The sequence below is a fragment of the Ailuropoda melanoleuca genome, chromosome 4, assembly GCF_002007445.2.
Source record: "Ailuropoda melanoleuca isolate Jingjing chromosome 4, ASM200744v2, whole genome shotgun sequence".
NCBI classification, from domain to species: domain Eukaryota; kingdom Metazoa; phylum Chordata; class Mammalia; order Carnivora; family Ursidae; genus Ailuropoda; species Ailuropoda melanoleuca.
The window spans coordinates 2038973-2056832 of record NC_048221.1 but is presented as its reverse complement, the minus strand read 5'-3'; the positions used below and the strand labels follow the sequence as shown (position 1 = coordinate 2056832).

Genomic DNA, 17860 nt, shown 5'->3' with positions numbered 1-17860 from the left:
ATCATTTGAATTTTCGCTTCATTCTGTTAATGTGGTGCGTTGCGTGGATCCGTTTTTGTACGCTGAACCATTCTCGCATTCCAGTAATAAATTCCGCTTCATCGTGCTGTGCGACAGCTGAATTCTATCGACTTATATTTTGTTGGGGAGTTTTGGATACAAATTCATAAGGGATATTGGTGTGTAGTTTTGTTTCCTTGGAGAATCCTTGGCTTTTGTATCAGGGTAATGCTGTTCTCAGAATAACCCAAGAGGTGTTCCCTTCTCTTCATTTTTTTGGGGAAAATTTTGATAAGGATTTGTATTCTTCTTCTTTAAATGTTTGCTAAAATTCACCAGTGAAACCATCAGGTTCAAGACTTTTCTTTCTTTGGGAGAGTTTTGATTAGTGATTCAATTTCCTTATTAGTATAGTTGCCTGGATTCTTTGTTGCTTCATGATTGATTCCCAGCAGGTTTCGTGTTTCTAAGAATTTGCCCATCCCATCTAGCTCGTCCAGTTTGTTGCTGTACATTTCTTCATGTTCTCCTGTAGTCCTTTCCACTTCTGTAGACTCAGTAGCAGTGTCCTTGCTGCCTTTCTAATTTTAGTAATTTGGGTCATCTCTTTCTTAGTACACCTAGCTAAAGGCTTGTCAATTTTGTTGATCTCAGAGAACCAAGTTTTTATTTCATTGATTTTCTCTTATTTCTCTGTTTTCCTTTTCAGTTATCTCTGTTCTAATGTTTATTATTTCCTTCCTTCTACTAGGTTTCAATTTGCTTCTTACTCCACCTCTTAGATTGTGAAGTCGGGTTGTTGAATTGATATCTTCCTTGTTTTTTAATATAAGTATCTACAAACATAAATTCTCCCTTAGCAATGCTTTTGCTGCACTCCGTATGTTTTCGTAAGTTTTATTTTCCTTTTCACTTCTCAAGTACTTTTAAATTCCCCTTGTGATGCCTTTTGTGGTCCACTGGATTACTTTGAAGTATGATAATTAACGTTACTGTCAGCAAAAAGGTGCTGCTGCTGAGGGAAAACCATATGCTGGCAAGGCTGACGAGAGTGAAGAACGTCTTCGTGCAGTTACGGTTACTGCGTCTGTCCGTGCATGTCTCTGAGTTTGAATAAACTGATATCAATCTGAAATACCTGAAAGTAAAATCTTAAATAATGAGAAAATAATAATGTTTCAAAGAGTACACAAGTTCAGACTGGAGAATGAGTTGTCTTTATGCTCTCTCCAGATATGTTTCTCTTTGGTGTTTTACAAAGAAAGTGGTCAGGCTGGGGTGTGACCAATAGTGGGTGATTGAAGGACACCGGGTGGAGGGGCACATGGCAACATGTACCTTTGTGGTATCATTGGCAGTTTTAACACTGTTGTATGTGATCATGCATGTGCTGAGCTGATTGTATGGCTGTGCAGACTGCTGTGGCTAAGGAGTGTGTGTCCTTGTGACATGGATCCTGCCACTGTTTCCAGCCTTAGAGACCTGCTCCCTAATGGGGGCAGGTGTCCATCTCCAATGATACTTCTCAGCAGGAGGACAAATCTGTTCTTGAGATGGGAACTTCAGAGCTGGAGATCTCGAGACAGGCCCTGGAGAGACAAGCTGCTGATACCCAAGGATTACAGTGCCCTCAGACAAGGTCCCCATTGGGAAGACTGGGCTGGTCTTGTGTTTCCTAGCCACAGCTTTCCCAAAGTACAGGACTCAGCATATGGTCACAGTCACTGCCAAGACTTCTCACAGGGAAAGGACTTGGGCAGATTAGTAAGAGGAATAGGCCCAGTGGCCCAAGCTGGGAAAGCAAGGCACAAGCCGCTACTCTCATCCAGACCTTTCCTGTGGAAAGGATGTGTGGAAGAGGAGTAAAAACATTTCCACAGAAGGGGGCACCTGGGTGGTGCAGTTGTTAAGCGTCTGCCTTTGGCTCAGGGTGTGATCCCGGCGTTATGGGATCGAGCCCCACGTCAGGCTCCTCCACTATGAGCCTGCTTCTTCTTCTCCCACTCCCTCTGCTTGTGTTCCCTCTCGCTGGCTATCTCTGTCAAATAAATAAATAAAATCTTAAAAAAAAACATTTCTACAGAAAAACATTTTGATACCACTTAACTCAGGCACATCCCATTTAAGATTTGTTCAGGACAAAATGCTAAGTCTTCAAAAATGGATTCGTACAACCTTCCACTCATTTTGTCCTGATGATTTATCCAGTGAGTGGCCCAGAGATGACTCTTTCTGGAGACCATCACCTTAGTACGGAAAGTGTACCAGGAGAAAGGGGAGGGGAGATGGCTCAGGTGCCAGGAAGCAGAGCACAGCTCAGCAGGGGCAGCCCATGAGCCCGAGGTCAGAAGTGGGTGGAGAGGCCACTGTGCCTGTGTTGTGCCTTCCCCACACAAACAGCTTTTGGTAGGAATCATAAGTTAGCAATACAGTCAGTCTGTATGATCGCTGTGCCATTGATGGTAACTGTAAACGTTAAACATTTATGTTCATTTATGCCATCCATCCAGACGCAAGGTGCACAAAATAGAAAGACTGCTACCCCCCCTTCTTTTTAATCATTGCAAATTTAATTAGACTCCTAGTAGTAAATCCAGCATTTATAGTGTTAACATTACAGTGGCCAAGCAAGATCCTGGCTGGAGTGCGGAAGAGGCCGAGGAGTGGGTTGCTGCTGCAGGGGCCAGTTGCAAGTGCACCTCCCTGTGTGCACATTGCTGGGAACCCTGCTCCGTGAGAGCCATTTAGAGAGTCAGGAGTGCACATCCCGTGGCCTCCAACTCTAACCGTCAAGAAGCCTGAAGCATGCTCCTACCTTTATTTTTAGGGGGAGTCATTGCTGTAAAGTCTAGGAATGCACAGCTCTGTAAATACTGCTCCCCAGAATCTACAAATATTTCCAAGCAGTACCTGAAATAGTTAATTCATGATGTATTCAGTGTGTTCGTATGCATTACCGATGAGCTCCTCACTGCTGTTCCCGTCCGTCAAGAAAATACACATCACATCCGACGCATTTCCTGTTACCTGGCTTGTCATAGTTGACTTTCCTGAAAGGCCCTTATTTCCTTATAAACCAAACCTTTGCAGTGTTAATGATCTCTTTTCTCACAACAATATAAGAGCAGGACCATAAACTCGTTTGTTTCATGCCTCTACATGCGCAGCCTAGGATATCATGATTCACTTTATGCCTGTGTATGTGGAGACTGAAATGCTGGGTATCTGAGGGCTGCTCAGAAACCGGCATCGTGTGAGGAGCACCGTCCGTGTGGAGGCCCTGGTTGAGTCATGATCCCGTGTGTGTCCTTCCCTAGTCTGTGCCCTCTTGCAGATTACAGAAAACATAACGCCCTCAGCATTTACCATATAATGTTTGGGGAGTGACAGAATTTATATATTTCAAGTATTACTTTTATAGAAAACAATACCTAACACACCATACGATGTATTCAGATAATGAGGAAGACACAAGTACCCCCAGGAAATGGGAAGCTGGCCACATTTGCTGTTGAAAAAAAACTTCACCTGTCTGTCCCCCGACACGGCACCTCAGTCAGCAGATGGATCACGTCGGAAAGGCCATGATCATGCTGTGATCGTGTCTCTAAAAGGCTAACAAAGAACAATGTCCAGACTGTTGGCTCTCTGCCAGTTTTTGCCCCACTCGATTTTGTCTCTTCCAGATAAGAACTAGGAACCAGCCCTGAGTAGCCAATCCAGAACGAACTCCACATCACTCAGTGCTCCCCCAAGTCACAGAAACTGCAACCCCGCCCGTCCTTTAAAACTGATGCATCCTCCAGACTGTCCTGGTGACTGAGTGTCCCCACTGCAGTAGCACGACATACCCACTCCCCTTGTCGAAAGGCATGGTCCTGGAGGTCTTTGGCTGGATTACACTGACAAAATAAGTTATTACTATCATGAATGAGCACGAAATCATGTTAATGTCAGGAGTTTTAAGTACATTAAAAAAAAAACTTACCAGAAAGAAAAGTACATGAATTTGTGCAAACCTGTTAACTCAGAAAAAGTGGTGCCTAAATTGGCAAAATTATAACATTGATTTCACACTCCGTAATTGCAATGGGATATTTTAATATATCCTGAATGAAAAGTAAAAAAACCATTGCTTAGTATCCATGTTGGTGGAGAACATGGAGATAATGACAGGTTAGGTTTGAGAGAATGGAAGTCAAGGGCTTGCTGTTTTGAGCAGACTCTTGATTAAAAGCGGCAGGAATCAGTCTAATGGTCTCAAAGTCAGTGTCCATTCTGCTTTCTTTGTCTCATGCAAATTAGTCAATTAATGAATGTTAACCTAGAAGTATGCAGGGGAGACATTTAGGGAAGTACAATCCCAGTCTTATCTGCATTTCCATAATGAAATCCAGTATAACCATCTCTATCTACACGTTTCATTATGTCATAGGTCTCTTCTTCAGTCAAAGCTTGCTGTCCAAGTCACATGCAAAATCAAGGAAAAGAGTAAATTGGAGGAGCTAAAGATCACTCTTTATAGAGTTTTGCATATTTAGAAATTTTTGCATTAAGCGAGTATTTCAGTAAGAAAAAATAAATACATAAGTAATGATACCCACTATGTGCCAAACTAGAACAGTAAGAAAACTGCAAAATTACCAAAGTCCTGTTATTCTAATGATACAGAAAAACTACTGTCTTGTTCATCTCAGCCTGTCAGTAGTGATGCTGTCGGCTAGGAGAGCCAAGGCATGCTCGCCTGGGCCACATTGCTTGTGGGAGCTCCCACAGACATGCCCCCATCCAGACCCAGCGTTGTGACTGGACCGCTCCCTGTGGTTCTTATTATACTTGTAAGACGCACCTTAGCAACAGCCATCACAGAACTTAGAAGAACAAGGTTTATTACTCACAAGTCCTGGGAAGTACGCAGCACACCTGGGGCCATACAGCAAGGCTGTGGGTAGAGAGAGAATGCAGACCTGGTATTCAATGTATGTTGGGGTCAAGGGTGGGGTGCCTAGGGTTCTGCAGGTTGATTCTGTATTGGTGGGGGTGGCCTTCTTCTGTATCCAGCTGTTCTGCTGGCACCTGTATTCTAGAGCCAGTGACGTTTATTCCAGGTGGAGATCTCTGCCGTGGATGTCTCAGCAGTCAAACGCTCGTCGTCAAGCACTTACACTACAATACACTATGTAAGAGTTAAACTTTCTGTCACAGTAAAAGCACACTTCAAATCACTATGGCTCAAACTGACTGAAAGATCGGGGGGGAAAAACACTTTTTGAAATTCTGCACTCTAGCTGGGGGAGGATTTAGAGAATCACTTCTCACATGAACACTTATATGTGAAAGAACTGGAAGTTCACTACTTAGAGACCCATTTTTAAATGAGGCAATGACAAACACCACACCATATTTATAACGTCCATACTCCTTCCTGGAGTACTATACATGGATTAGTGCAAGATTTCCAACATTACTTACAATTATGGAGCTCTTCTACAGAAAGCATAACCTCACTAAAATTTTTCAAATGCTCCAGCATTTCTGGAGCCACTACCCAGTGTGCGTCCTCACATGGTTTCGGAAGGACGAGGGCCACTTGAAGGCTTTCCCACAGTGTTTACATGTATGTGGTTTCTCTCCAGTGTGCGTCCTCACGTGCTTTTGTAAGGACGAGGACCAACTGAAGGCTTTCCCACATTGTGCACATTCATAAGGCTTCTCTCCAGTGTGGGTCCGCATGTGGCCTTGGAAGGATCTGGAAGAAGTGAAGGCTCTCCCACAATTCTCACATTTATATAGTTTCTCTTCATTGTGAATTCTCACATGTTCTCGAAAGGTTGAGGGCCAACTGAAGGCTTTTCCACACTGTTTACACTCGTAAGGTTTCTCTCCAGTGTGGGTCCGCACATGGCCCTGGAAGGACTTGGGGGAACTGAAGGCTTTCCCACAATGCTCACAGTTGTGTAGCTTCTCCCCAGTGTGTGTCCTCACATGTACACGGAAGGTTTCAGGCCAACTGAAGGCTTTCCCACATTCTGTGCATTTATAGGGCTTCTCTCCAGTGTGAGTCTTTTCATGTCGCTGGAAAGACTGGGGATAACTGAAGGTTTTCCCACACTGTTTGCACTTATAGGGCTTCTCTCCAATGTGTGTTATCATGTGTCTTTGAAAGGTGGAGGGATAAGTGAAGGCTTTCCCACATTCCTTACACTTATATGGCTTCTCCCCAGTGTGGGTTCTCTCGTGTCTAGTAAGACTAGCGAACTCATGGAAGGCTGTGCTGCACTGCTTGCATTTGTAGGTTTTCTCTGCGGTGTGACTCTTTTTATGTTGAGCGAGGGAGTAGGGATGTCGAAACGTTTTCCCACATAACTTACATTCATAGGGTTTCTCCCCAGAGTGTGTTATCATGTGCCTTTGAAAGACTGAGGGATAAATAAAGACTTTCCCACATTCCTTACAGTTGTATGGCTTTTCTCCAGTGTGAGTTCGCACATGCCCAGTAAAACTGGAGAACTGACTGAAGGCTTGTCTGCACTGCTTGCATTCATAGGTTTTCTCTGAAGTGTGAATCTTCATATGTTGAGTGAGGGAGTAAGAATGGTGGAAGGCTTTTCCACATAACTTACGTTCATAGGGCCTCTCCCCAGTGTGTGTTACCATGTGTCTTTGAAAGATTGAGGGATAAATGAAAGCTTTCCCACATTCCTTACACTTATATGGCTTTTCCCTGGTGTGAGTTTTCGCATGTCTAATAAGACTGGAGAACTCGTGCAAGGTTTTCCCACACTGCTTACATTCATAGTTTTTCTCTGGAGTGTGAATCCTGATATGTTGGGTGAGGGAGTAGAAATAAGGAAAGGTTTTCCCACATAATTTACATCCATAGGGCTTCTGTCCAGTGTGAGTTCGTAGGTGTGCATGACAAATGCAAGCCTGCTTGCATGCCTGACACGGATGTGGTTTTTGTCCACAGTGAGATCTCACGTGCCTCTTAAGGGAAGAAAGATGCATGAAGCCTCTCCCACACTTGGTGCATTCATAGAGTTTTACTCCAGTAGAAATATTCTTGCAGAAATTAAAATGGGGAAACTGGCTGCATGTTTCTCTGTGTTGATTTCTTTCATTACTTTCACAGAATCTGTCACAGGATTTCTGTTAAAAGTTAAACACTTTATCCATGTTATGTTTATTAATGACTTGTTATTAGCAACTAGTAAGTATTAGAACCAGATGACTAACTGCATTTTAGTATACAGGAAATTTTTCTACCCTCTGTGGATTGTCTTAGAGTTAACTAAATGCCCTAGAAGTGACCTCTATCATGTTCACTGTTCATACTGTTTATCATGTGTGGGGTCTTCCTAGAAGACTAACTGAATTATGCTTCAAACATGAAATGTCTCAGTCAAGTTTTTAAAAACTTTCTTAGAATTCTAAATAGATTTGGGGGCACGTGGGTGTCTCAGTCAGTTAAGCGTCTGCCTTCAGCTCGGGTCATGATCTCAGGGTCCTGGGATCCAGCCCTGCACCGGGCTCCTTGCTCAGCGGGGCGTCTGCTTCTCCCTCTCCCTCTGTCCCTCCACTACCCCTACCGTTTGTGCTCTCTCAAACAGATTTGGACCTGGGGGTTTTTTTTGTTTGTTTTTTAAAATTTCATGACATACCAAAACTCTGTCCTGGGATTAGTGCTGCTTTATCTGGTGAATACAACTCACCTCAGGTGTCTTGAATGGTTTCCATGGCAATCTTCGATGCTATGGTCTTCCCAATTTTTTTCTAAAATGTAGGCACAAGAATGATTTCTTGTGAATTTTTCCATTTTCTGTTCATTAGGTTTTTTTTCCTCATGCCTATCCTGTTGAGAAACCAACCCACTGGCTTTAAACAGTGTTTCATAATCTGAAACAAAAAGGTGAATGAACATATTAAAGGAAGAAGGAACTTATGAGTAAAGAAAGCCTTGGAGGACTTTAGTGCTTTCAGGACTTTATCAATGGCAGGCAGGAGGGGTCAAAATGGTAGGCAATTTACTAACGACTATCACAAATTTTCCAAGAAACCTCTCTGTGAACCAGAACAACACATGCAGCCAATCCCCCATTACTGAAGCCAAAGGAGCTTCAAGTCTTTGAACCAAGACAAAAATAAAACCTCAGTTTAATGCATACATTTCCAATGTCATGGAGACATTATTAGGTTGTAGGTCCGTGATGGCTGTGACCATATCAGGAATACCAGTATATTCCTTTAACACATTTCAAATTGTGGAAAAACACTGACAAGAGATGCTTATTTACTAAATGACTAAGTGAAGGCCTGAAGCCATCCTTACCCACTGAGACCAGGTTCTGGAAAGTTTCCAGCATCACATCCCTGTAGAGGTTCTTCTGCATAGAATCCAGCAAAGCCCACTCATCCAGAGTGAAGTCCACAGCCACATCCTCAAAGACCACCGAGTCCTGAAACAAATGAATGTGTGCAGGAGGAAGGGTGAGTCTGAAAGCACTGGGGAACTAAATTCATTGGAAGTTCAAATCAGATCCTCTGAACTCACTATATATGCTTTGACTCTAACAGGCTTACCTGCACCAGTGAGGAGCCAGTCTTAATGCAGTATTTACCATGACCACTCTCGTCTTACTCCTGTCAGCAGGACCCAGAGAGATAAGCCATGCACGTGAAATAAATACTCTGTTGGAAAGTATGCAGAAAAAGAGTAACAGATATCAATTGTCCAAACCCTGAATACTCTTTAGGACTGGCCCTTGACCCACTTCTGGGAGGAAATCTGCAAGCCCTCAGAATACATGGACTGATACGAGTGTCTGTGTATATAGTTGGGGCCTTGGGCCATGGGACACACTGTATCAGACTTCCAGAGGAGCTGGATGCTGAGAAGCTAAGACCAGTCACACAGAAGTGCCCATGATTAACCCTCAATGAAAATCCCACAGTCCAACACCTGGGTGAGTGCCCCTGGCTAGAAGTATTTCATAAAAGTTGTCAGACATTAAGCTCTGTTTGTACAGTTGCATTGAGAAGGGATGACTTGGAGCTTGATCCTGGTTTCTCCTGGATTCTGCTTCATGTTCTTTTCTATTCACTAATTTTAATACAGACCCTTTCCTTGTAGTTAACTGGAGCACTGCGTATAACAGCTTTTCTGAAATAAGTCCTTCAGTGGAACAAATATTTCTGTGAGCCCTTGTAGTGAGTCTTCACACCTGAGGTTGGTCTTGGAGACTCCTGACACAGAGCACCATCGACTCCCTGCGTTATAAAGTAATTCACCACAGAGGCTAGCAGCAGATTGAAACTGCCAAGATAAAGAATTAGTGAACGTGAAGACAGACTGGTTATGCAATCTGAAGAACAGAGAGAATAAAAATGAAGACAGAAGAAATGCACGGTACTGTTTAGTGTACCAACACACACATGCTGGCTGTACGAGAATGGGTGCGGAAGGAACAGAACAAATACTCAAGAAATAATGACTAAAAACGTCCTAAATTTGTTGAAAATCAGCTACACATCCAGATACTCAATGGACTCCACAGAATAAAACCACAAAGAGATCCACAAACCGATACATCATAGTGAAAATTGTGGAAACCAGACATGAGGAGAAATCATGAAAGCAGCAAGAGAGAAACCTGTCAACTAAAGGGAACCACAATAAGACAAGAGCTGGTTCTTAGCAGAGACAGTGGAGGTCAAAGGTAATGGGGTAACGTATTTGGAGTGCTGAGAGAATGAGCAACTGCCAATAAAGGATCTATATCCCAAAAGCTTCTTTTAAAAGTGAAGGCAAAATGAACACATTTCCAGATAAACAAATCCGAGAATTTTTTTTTCCAGGAGAAGCACCTCATAAGAAAATACTAAGAAAATTCTTTAAACTGATAGCAGTTGAGGCGGGGAGCTTAGATGACAACATAGTAGGAGGATTCCAGTCTTGCCTCATCTCTAGAGCACAGCTAGATAGTATCAAATCATTGAATACCCAAGAAATTCACCTGCATGCTGACAGAACAAACTGCACAACTAGAGGGAGGAAAGAGGCCACACTAAGGACAGTAGGAGGTGTGGAGGCGTGGTTTAGGGGAAACGATCACAGGTGCTACAGAGGAAAGGGAGCCATGGTTGCAGAGAAAGGTAAGACAGGAACACATGGGAATGTACAAGGAGAACACTTCCCCACAGCTATTGGCTGGGAAAACGAGAGGGGCTGATTTCCGTGAGTTTTTGCAACCAGTGCAGGTCAAAGGCTGGAGTTAAAGAAATTGGCAGGCTTGACTGGGATAGAGCCCTAAGGGCACTGCCCTACTCCTGCACCGAAGGCATGCAAACAGTCCCAGGGTGGACAGCGTGATCTGAAGATCATCTAATGGGCACAGGGAGAGACGGTTCACTCTTCTTGAAGTGCATCTGTGAGTGGTGACGTTCACAGAACTGCCTCTCAGGGCACAAAAGAGCCTGCAGGTGCCATGTCCCTCCCCCACCCCTTAGCATAGGAGCAGAGACACCTGCTGAGGGCAGCTAAGCCCGACACTGGCTGTTTAGCCTGCTTGCTCATAATCCCATACCCCTGTGATTTGATGCAGCTGCCCTTCTGGATCAAACAGCATCAATCCCAGCACAGTGAGATCCTTTCCCAGAAGACGAGCACAGGTCCCCAGCACACCAGGTCCCTGAAGCTTGGAGTTTTAAAAGACAACGTGGCTGGGTGTAGAGCCCAAAGTGCATTGCACTACTCCAGACAGACAGTCAACATGGACACGGTTTGAGAACAGAAATCTGAAAAACACCTAGGATACGTGAGGGGAAATTGCTCTTCTAGGAGGGATTCCCTGAGAGCAGCAAGCACGAACTCCCCTCTCAGGGGACAAAGGAGGTGGCTGGTGCCATTTCTCTACCCTGCCCCTCGGCATAAACCAACTTCAGTAAATGGCACAGCACCAACATTGACTGCCTAACCTGCTTACACCAAGTCTTGCCTCCCTGCACTCTGCGGATACTGCTTTTGTCAAACAAGTATGCATAAGGACCAGCACAGCAGGCCCCTTCCCCAGAAGACCAGTGCAACCCCCCCCACACACACACACACTATGTCTGCTGACAATAATTTCTGCAAAGCTTCAGTCCTAGTGGAAATAGCACCAGGTCTCATTTAACAAGCAAACCAGAGCACACCTAGTTAAATCTCACCCAACTCTGGCAAAGGTCCAAACTGCCCCACTGCAGGCAAAGACAACCTCTGCAGATGACTGAACTGAGGAACAGAGCAACCAAAACACAACAGTGAGTGAACGCAGCACATACCAGAGACAATTTCCGAAGTACCAGGCCCTAAACATTATATGACCTCTTCATAAAGCCATTACTCTCAGGAGCAGGAAAGATTACAGGCTTTCTTTCCTTCCTCCCTCCCTCCTTCTTTCCTTCCTCCCTTCCTTCCTCCCTTCCATTTTATTTATTTATTTGACACAGAGAGAGAGCCAGCAACAGAGGGAACACAAGCAGGGGAAGTGGGAGAGGAAGAAGCAGGCTCCCAGGGGAGGAGCCTGATGCAGGGCTCGATCCCAGGACTCTGGGATCACGCCCTGAGCCAAAGGCAGACGCTTAACAACTGAGCCACCCAGGCGCCCCAGATTACAGGCTTTCCTAATACACAGAAGAAGACAGACCCCTAGACCAAATGCCAATACAGAGGAATTCATCTCCCCAAAAAAGAACAAGAAAAGGTCACAGCCAGGGATCTAACTGAAACAGATATAAGTAATATGCTTGATGCTGAATTTGAAACAATCATAATGATACTAGCTGGGCTTGAGAAAAGCATGGAAGACATCAGGGAGATACCACAGATATAAAAGAGCTAAAAACTAGTCAGGCTGAAATAAAAAAATGCTATATGTGAGATTTGAAACCAAGTGGATGTAATGACCAAAGATGGAAGAAGCAGAGGAATGAATAACTGACCTAGAAGATAAAATTCTGCAAAATAACGAAGCTGTGCAAAATAGAGAAAGAGAGGTCATGAAAAGAGACTTAGGGAACTCAGTGACTCCATCAAACATATCATAGGAGTCTCAGGAGAGAGAGAAAAAGGGGAGAAAATTTATGTGAAAAAATAATAGCTGAAAACTTCCCTAAGATGGGTAAGGAAATAGACATACAAATCCAGAAGGTAAAGAGAACTCCCATAAAAATCAACAGAAGTAGGCTAACACCAAGACATATTTTTAAGTTTGTAAAATACAGTGATAAAAAAAAAAATCCTTAAAGCAGCAAGACGAAGGAAGTCCCTAACAATAAGGGAAGACATATAAGGATAGCAGCTGATCTCTCCACAGAAACTTGGCAAGCCAGAAGAAAGTGGCATGATATATTCAACGTGCTGAATGGCAACAATCTGCAGCCCAGACTACTCTATCCAGCAAGGCTATCATTCAGAATAGGAGAGAGAAAGACTTTGCCAGACAAACAAAAACTAAAGGAGTTCATGACCACTAAATGAGCCCTGCAAGAAATATTAAAGGGGAGTTGTTGAGTGGAGAAAAAAAGACCCAAAATAACAAAGACTAGAAAGGAACAGAGAAAAATCTCCAGAAACAAAGATAAAACAAGTAATAAAATGGCATTAAATACATATCTATCAATAATTACGCTGAACATAAGTGGACTAAATGCTCCAATCAAAAGACAGGGTGTCAGAATGGCTTAAAAAAACAAAACCCTGAATGCTGCCTATAAGAGATTAATTTTAGACCTAGAGACCTGCAGATTGAAAGTTGAGAGACTTTGGAGAAACATTTATCATGCTAACGACATCAAAAGAAAGCCAGAGTAGCAACACCTATATCAAACTAGATTTTAAACAAAAGACTGTAACAAGAGACAAGGAAGGGCACTATATCATAATAAAGGGGAATACCCAGCAAGAAGATCTAGCAATTGTAAATATTCATGCCCTCAACTTGGGAGCATCTAAATATATAAAACAATAACAAATATAAAGGAACTCATTGATAATAATACAAAAATAGCAGGGGACTTTAACACCCCACTTACAGAAATGGACAGATCATCTAAGCAGAAAATCAACAAGGAAACAATGGCTTTGAATGCAACACTGGACCAGATGGACTTAACAGATATTCAGAACATTTCATCCTAAAGTAGCAGAGTACATATTCCTTTCGAGTGCACATGGAACGTTCTCCAGAGCAGGTCACACACTGGCTCACATATCAGGCCTCAACAATTACAAATAAGACTGAGATCATACCATGCATGTTTTAAGAACACAACACTATGAAACTTGAAGTCAGCCACAAGAAAAAAATTTGNATTTTATTTATTTATTTGACAGAGATAGAGACAGCCAGCGAGAGAGGGAACACAAGCAGGGGGAGTGGGAGAGGAAGAAGCAGGCTCATAGCAGAGGAGCCTGATGTGGGGCTCGATCCCATAACGCTGGGATCACGCCCTGAGCCGAAGGCAGACGCTTAACCGCTGTGCCACCCAGGCGCCCCATGCCACCCAGGCGCCCCCCATGCATGTTTTAAGAACACAACACTATGAAACTTGAAGTCAGCCACAAGAAAAAAATTTGGAAGACCACAAATACATGGAGGTTAAAGAACATCCTACTAGGGAGCCTGGGTGGCTGAGTCCCTTAAGTATCTGCCTTCAGCTCAGGTCATGATCCCAGGGTCCTGGGATTGTGTCTTGCGCAGGGCTTCCTTGCTCAGCAGGGAGCCTGCTTCTCCCTCTGCCTGCTGCTCCGCCTGCTTGTGCTCTCTCTGACAAATAAATAAAATCTTTAAAAAGAACATTTTACTAAAGAATGAATGGGTCAACCAGTAAATTAAAGAAGAAATATAAAAAACACATGGAAACAAAACAAAAACACAACAGCCCAAAACCGCTGGGATGCAGCAAAAGTGGTCGTAAGAGGGAAGTCTCTAGCAATACAGGCCTACCTCAAGAAACAAAAATCTCAGAGAAAAACAGCCTAATCTTACACCTAAAGAAGCTAGAAAAAGAGCTACAAACGAAGCCTAAAGCTAGCAAAGGAAGGGAAATAATAACTACCAGAGCAGAAATAAATGATACAGAACTAAAAACAAAAAAACAAAAAACAGTGGAACAGATCAATGAAACCAGGAGCTGGTTCTCTGAAAAAAAACTAATAAAATTGATAAACCCCTAGCCAGACTAATCAAAAAGAAAAGAGAAAGGACTCAAATAAAATCACAAATGAGAAAAAAAGAAGTAACAACTCACACCACAGAAATACAATTATAAGAGACTATTATGACAAATTAAATGCCACCAAATTGGACAATCTGGAAGAAATAGGTAAATTCCTAGAAATATATAAACTACCAAAACTGAAGCAGGAAAGAAATAGAAAATTTGAACAGACCCATAACCAGCAAAGAAATGGAATCATTAGTAAAAAATCTCGCAATAAACAAAAGTCCAGGGCCGGGTGGCTTCCCAGGTGAATTCTCAAACATTTTTTTTTTTAAAGATCTTTATTTATTTATTCGACAGAAATAGAGACAGCCAGCGAGAGAGGGAACACAAGCAGGGGGAGTGGGAGAGGAAGAAGCAGGCTCATAGCCGAAGAGCCTGATGTTGGGGCTCGATCCCATAATGCCGAGATCACGCCCTGAGCCGAAGGCAGACGCTTAACCGCTGTGCCACCCAGGCGCCCCGAATTCTCAAACATTTAAAGAAGAGTTAATATCTATTCTTCCCAAATTAGTCCAACAAATAGAAATGGAAGGAAGAAGCTCCTAACTCATTCTACAAGACCCACATTACCCTGATTCCCCAAACAAAGATTCCACTAAAAAAGAACTACAGGCCAATAACCCTGATGAACAAGGATACAAAAATTTTTAACAAATACTAGTAAATCAAATCCAACAGTATGCTAAAAGAATCATTCATTGCAATCAAGTAGGATTCATTCCTGTGTCATCGCACACTGAAATAAAGTTCTCAGACCCCAATGTGAGCAGCTGTGCAGGGCTGCCTCTGCAAGGGAGAGTAGAAGCAGCTGAATTCTGCACGCGGCTTTTGTTTTTTTATCAGAAAAGCAAGGACAGATGCACCAAAGTGTGGGAAAGAAGTACAAAGGGATGGTAAGTATCTTGAAGCAGACTTGCATTCTCCCCTATGTGCAGGCACACAGGGAGTCATGGGATAAGGGAGGAGCGGGATGTTTGGGCTAGCAATCACCAGGTGCAGAAAGGGAGGACTGAAGGTTACATTCTTTCCTAGCTCCTAACATATGCCCTATCCCTGGGGAGTGTGGGGTCCTGCTCCTACAGGGCCATTGCATTCAACAGGCCGAGAACAGGAATGCTGCTGATGCTTCAGCTGTTCCACAGTCGTCCCTTAGTGCTTACAATATATTTTCTAAGAATAACTCCATGTTCCTCGGCTGTAAGAGCGGCTCAATATTTGCAAATCAATCAACGTGATCCACCACAATCATAAAAGAAAGGATAAGAAACATAGGATCCTCTCAATAGATGGAGAAAAAGCATTTGACAAAATACAGCATTCATTCAAGGTAAAATCCCTCAACAAAGTAGGGCTAGAGGGAACATACCTCAACATAATAAAGGCCATATATGAAAAGCCCACAGGTAACATCATCCTCAATGAGAAAAGTCTGAGAGCTTTTCCTTTACAGTTGGGAATAAGACAGAGATGTCTACACTCACCGTTATTTAACATAGTACTGGAAGTTCTAGCCTTAGCAGTTAGACATCAAAAAGAAATAAAAGGCATCCAAATCAGCAAGAAAGAAGTAAATTTTTCACTATTTGTAGATGACATGATAACTCTATATAGAAAACACCAAAAAATCCACCAAAAAATTGCTAGAACTAACATATGAATTCAGTAAAATTGAAGGAAACAAAATCAATGTACAGAAATCTATTGCATTTCTATCCACCAATAATGAAGCATCGGTAAGAGAAATCAAGGAATGTATCCCATTTACAATTACACCCAAAACCATAAGATACTGAGGAATAAACCTAACCAAAGAGGTAAAAGATCTATACTCTGAAAACTACAAAACAGTGATGTAAGAAATAGAAGATGACACAAAGAAAGGGAACATGGACTGGAAGAACAGACATTGCTAAAATGTCTATACTACCCAAAGCAATCTATACATTTAATGCATTTCCTATTAAAATACCACCAGCATTTTTCACAGAGCTGGAACAAACAGTGCTAAAATGTGTATGGAACCACAAAAGACCCCGAATAGCCAAAGCAATCCTGAAAAAGAAAAGAAAAGCTGGAGGCATCACAATTCGACTTTAAGCTATATTGCAAAGCAGTAGTCATCACAACAGCATGGTACTGGCACAAAAACAGACACATAGATCAATTGAACAGAACAGAAAACCCAGAAATGAACCCACAGCTCTCTGGTCAACTAATCCTCAACAAAGCAGGAAAGAATATCCAACGGAAAAAAAGACAGCCTCTTCAATAAATGGTGTTGGGAGAACTGGACAGGCACATGCAGAAGACTGAAACCAAGTGACTTTCTTAGACCATACACAAAAATAAAGTCAAAATGCATGAAAGACCTAAATGTGAGACAGGAAACCATCAAAATCCTATTGGAGAACACAGGGAGCAACCTTTTTTTACCTCAGCCGCACAACTTTTTACTAGATACGTCTCCTGAGGCAAGGGAAACACAAGCAAAACTAAACTACTGGAAATTCATTAAGATAAAATGCTTCTGCACAGCAAAGGAAACAGTCAACAAAATTAACAGGCAACCTCTGGAATAGGAAAAGATACTTGCAAATGATATATCTGATAAAGGGTTAGCATCCAAAGTATATAGGGAACTTATAAAACTCAGCACCCAGAAAATAATCCAGTTTAAAAAATGGGCAGAAGAATGGACATTTTTCCAAAGAAGGCATACAGATGGCTAACAGACACATGAAGAAATGCTCAACATCACTCGTCATCAAGGAAATACAAATCAAAACTATAATGAGATACCACCTCATACCTGTCAGAATGGCTAAAATTAACACAGGAAACAACAAGTGCTGGCAAGGATGTGGAGAAGGGGAGCCCTCTTATGCTGCTGGTGGGAGTCTAAACTGGTGCAGCCACACGGAGGTTCCTTAAAAAGTTAAAAATAGAACTATCCTATAACCTAGCAATTGCACTATTAGGTATTTACCCAAAGTATACAAAAATACTGATTTGAAGGGATACACACACTCCAATGTTTGCAGCAGCATTATCAACAATATCCAAATTACGGAAAGGGCATAAATATCCATCAACTGGTGAAAGGATAAAGATGTGTATATATATACAATGGAATATTACTTAGCCATAAAAACGAATGAAATCTTGCCATTTGCAACAACATGGATGGAGCTAGAATGTATTTTGCTAAGCAAAATAAGTCAGTCAAAGAAAGAAACACCATCTGACTTCAGTCATATGTGGAATTTGAGGGAAAAAAGATGAACATGGGGGTGGGGAACGAGTGGCAAACCAGGAAGCAGACTCTTAACAGGAGGTAGGTGGGGGATAGGGGGAATAGGTGATGGGTATTAAGCAGGACATGTGATGAGCATTGGGTATTGTAAGTGACGAATCACTAAATTATACAACAAACTAATATTACACTGTATGTTAACAGGAATTTAAATTAAAATTTGAAAAACAAACAAACAAAAAAACCCACAAAAAACTAGTAGCAATTGTTCCCAAAAGGAAACTTGAATCCACATGAAAAAATAAAGAACAATGGCAAAGGTAATGACATAAATGCATATTT

General features: G+C 42.4%; 1 protein-coding gene across 1 annotated transcript; it reads right to left on the bottom strand.

The window, feature by feature from the left end:
* Positions 1–5182: 5182 nt before the first annotated feature.
* LOC117795042 (zinc finger protein 14-like) lies at positions 5183–10019 on the bottom strand. The gene is made up of 3 exons (XM_034660011.1): positions 10014–10019; positions 8330–8456; positions 5183–7151 (listed from the first exon to the last, which is right to left on the bottom strand). Exons 1-3 carry the CDS (start codon positions 10017–10019, stop codon positions 5545–5547), a joined length of 1740 nt encoding a protein of 579 aa, XP_034515902.1. The 3' UTR covers positions 5183–5544.
* Positions 10020–17860: the final 7841 nt, after the last annotated feature.

What these genes read in the sequence shown, in the direction of transcription:
- LOC117795042 (XM_034660011.1), bottom strand. An exon ending in CCAGAACCTGGTCTCAGTGG is followed by an intron (nt 7,152 to 8,329) that starts GTAAGGATGGCT and finishes TTAACTTTTAAC; the next exon opens with AGAAATCCTGTGACAGATTC.